Source organism: Notothenia coriiceps, unplaced genomic scaffold (genome assembly GCF_000735185.1).
Source record: "Notothenia coriiceps isolate Sejong01 unplaced genomic scaffold, NC01 NC01_scaffold00030746, whole genome shotgun sequence".
NCBI lineage: Eukaryota > Metazoa > Chordata > Actinopteri > Perciformes > Nototheniidae > Notothenia > Notothenia coriiceps.
In genome coordinates, this window is record NW_011363447.1 from 1 (window position 1) to 3,391 (window position 3,391).

The 3,391-nt window shown below is 37.1% G+C and overlaps 1 protein-coding gene across 1 annotated transcript; it reads right to left on the reverse strand.

Annotated features, from left to right (window-relative positions):
• Positions 1-313: 313 nt before the first annotated feature.
• LOC104959686 (alpha-2-macroglobulin-like) lies at positions 314-3,065 on the reverse strand (the record flags this gene model as incomplete). The annotated part of the gene is made up of 9 exons (XM_010787589.1): positions 3,020-3,065; positions 2,624-2,644; positions 1,951-2,113; positions 1,778-1,862; positions 1,552-1,681; positions 1,319-1,436; positions 1,061-1,170; positions 790-957; positions 314-541 (listed from the first exon to the last, which is right to left on the reverse strand). Coding segments are annotated over exons 1-9 (1,044 nt in total), but the record flags the coding sequence as incomplete, so codon positions are not given.
• Positions 3,066-3,391: the final 326 nt, after the last annotated feature.

Below are 3,391 nucleotides of genomic sequence, written 5' to 3' on the forward strand. Positions count from 1 at the left end.
ATTTGCAAACAGATTGCCTCCCTCCTCTGTTGCTCTCCCTGAGGTTTCTCCCATTGTCCCCTTTAAACTGAGGGGTTTTTCTCTGGAAGTTTTTCCTTGTTCAATGTGAGGGTCTAAGCTAAGGACAGAGGGTGTCATTTTCTCATACTGATATTCTGCACAAACTGTGCTGTTGTATTTGTTGTAAAGTGTCTTTATTGAAAAGTATTTTTACTGTATGTACAGCACTTTGGCTCGACCAAAAATCGTTTTAAAAATGTGCTATATAAACAAAACTTGATTTGACAGCCCCAAATATGAAATTTTTACTTACGAGATACATCATATCCACTGAGCCCTGGGCCTCTCCAACTACTGTGTATTGAATAAAGATTTCTTCTTCTTTTTCACAGGGAAGTGGTTTATCCTTCTTCTTCACTTCCAGGAAGCTGACTGTTTTAGTATCAGGAGAAGAGACTTGGGCCAATGAAACTGTGTGATGTCCAGCCTCATAGTATGGCGTTCTATGATGGTGGTGGACCAATGCTGGTGTCAAGCTTAGCTAGATAACAGAAAAGAACAATGTAAATATTGGTAAAGACCAATGTAAATATTGGTCTTTACCTTAACCAATATTGGTTAAGGTAAAGAAAGTCAACACTTCTACATGTAATATGGCCACCTTGGTCAATTGTATTATATCGGGAAACATTTTAGGTTTCAGCTTTTGTTTTATACATCTTTATTGTTGGTTATTAAGTGTTATGATGTGAATCATAATTGTGGGAAGCTTGATTATTTCCTTCTTACCTGGATACGGATGTTCCCATTTACGTTAACTGTGCTGAATGAGAAAGGGGCAACACCATTGCTGTCAGTAGTGAGATTCTGTATCAAACGTGCTGACCACCTTTCAACCATAAACAGGTAGACCGGCATGTCAGCAATTGGTGTATTGTTGTAATAAACTGCTTTAACCTGTGGAGACAAAGTGGTTTTTACTGAGAATGTTTTTCAGTATATACAGTACAGTGCAATTCAGTTGCATGACACTAAAGAAGAGAAGACAAGATGCACTTACTTTTCCCTCCACAACTGATCCTTGGTCATAAATCTTGGGTGTGTCAGTGAAGGACAGCTTTCCAACAACATATGAAATATCCATACGCTTCTCTTGTTGGTGTGAAATACCTGTAGAAGGATGCTCCATATTAAGAAAATCACATCTTCCGTATGTCATATTCCAGATTAAATCACTTTTTAAAATATATATAGATATATATCAAATGTATAGAAATATATTGAGAAGCAAAATACAAATATATATAAAAATACTTGCCCGTGCCCTCCTCTTCCATCTGAGCAGTGAGTTTCAACTTATCTAGCAGAAACTTTTGGGCAACTTTTGTGAAGGTTGACATTGGGAAGATAAAAGTGGCACAGCCTTTCTTGTCCGTCTAGAAAGCACAATAAGATAGATCAATAACAATGAAATAAATTGAAAAGGGAAGAAATGGCCATCAGAAAAGACCTATTCTTCAGGAGAGCAGAGTGTCGCTACAAAAACTGTACCTGCTTTGTCTCCTTGTAGCATGGAGCATATATTCCCTCTGGATTGTCAAGGGTGAATATAACAAATTGTTTAAAAGGCCTGCACATCTCTACGTTAACACTGCCTGGCACCGGCTGTCCATATGTATACCTAATGTGAAAGACAAAGAAGAAAAGGGTTGTTAAAACTCAGCACACCGGACTTTAATGTAATGTTTAATGAAATTAGCAAAGAGCTTTAACTTACGTTGCACAAACTTCAGCTTTGATTTCTTCCCGATCAATACTTACTTTGTCAGATGCAGTTATTTTAACATCAAATTTAGGCAAAACTGTGGACAAAATAGGATCATTAGCATTCTTGCCTCATTATTAATATTATTAATGTATTGTAATGGATGGCTTAAAACAATACCTTACCATATTTCTCCACTTTGAAGCTGTGATATACTTTATTAGACCCGGTCGACACACTAACTTTGTAGGATCCTTCACGAGCCTCGGAGTTCAAGGCAAAAGAAAGCTGCAATATACTATCGGATGTTTCATTCAGCCACTGTCCAATCCTGTTCCTGTTAGCGTCCTATTAAATAAATAAAGTAGATGAAAAGAACTTGACGAAAGTAGGATGTAGGGTGCAGAGCAAATAAAAGAAAAAATCGACTTCAAATGAAATCCATTAAAACGCAGTACAGAAATAGCTCGTTTTTTTTGTCATACTAAATCTTCGTGATATTTTAAGGATAAGGGACAAATAAGAAGAAAAATTGCGGCCTTTATTTGAGATTGTTCTAAGTTGTTCATTAGTTGTGAAATATCCTGTCAAAGTACATCCTTTTTTTGTTTGTCACAATTTATCAGAATTTAATGATGTCATTCCTAAGAGCTTGGGCGGTACACTCAAATATTGATGTCATAGACAGCTTAGTGCACATGCTCATTTTCTAAACGGGAATAAGTAAAACTGGACCAAATTACTTTCAGGTATTCTGACCCAACTTAACCAAAAAGGTTACCTTCAGTGTAATATAATAATAGTTTAAAATATTTATATTATTTCATGTATTTTTTATGTACATCATTGTAGTCTTACCTCAATTCCGATGATATTATACTGCAAAAGAAAAAATAATTGTTAAGGGACCAGCTGTGTTGTATTGTTTTCATCATACAGGGTCCAAAAGAAAGTCAGTTTATAGGAGAATACCTACACGTCATTGTAACCTCAGACTTTAGCTTTTATGTTCAATATGTGTGACAGACATTTATACTGTTGCTCAGAGTATGTCATTCTGATTTACAGTTTTAAGAAAAAGTGATAAACAGTTCAATTGTATCTCAACATTAGTTCCACTGTCTTATTAAAGGATATACGTGCTATAAACGTTTCAAAATGGGGCACAAATTGAAACGCGAAGCATTATTAAACATAATCACTAAAAACGTAATTTGGGAATGACATTTCAGGAGGGACTTTTCTAACACTCACCATCTGATTGGCAGGTCTCATCTTGGTATCCAGTGAGATGACTCTGAATTTCACTGATAAAAAGCCGACAGATTACAAGAAGCTTTTACAGCTCTCCTACATCAGTATTAAAAGGCCATATTATGCTTTGTAGAGTTTTCCCTCTCCTATAGTATGTAACAGGGGTTCTATTTCGTATATGGCTTCGCCCTCTAAGGCTATCGCTATTGGGTAATCCCCCTGCGCCCCCGCGCAGCACTGAAACACTTGTAGTCCACGCCCACCCACAAGGTGGGCCCCACCCTCGGGCCTCCTTCCGGTATAAATAGCAAGGTGGCCCGGCAATCTGCTGCCTCTTTTTTTCAGCAAACCAGCACAGTTACTGAAGCACAG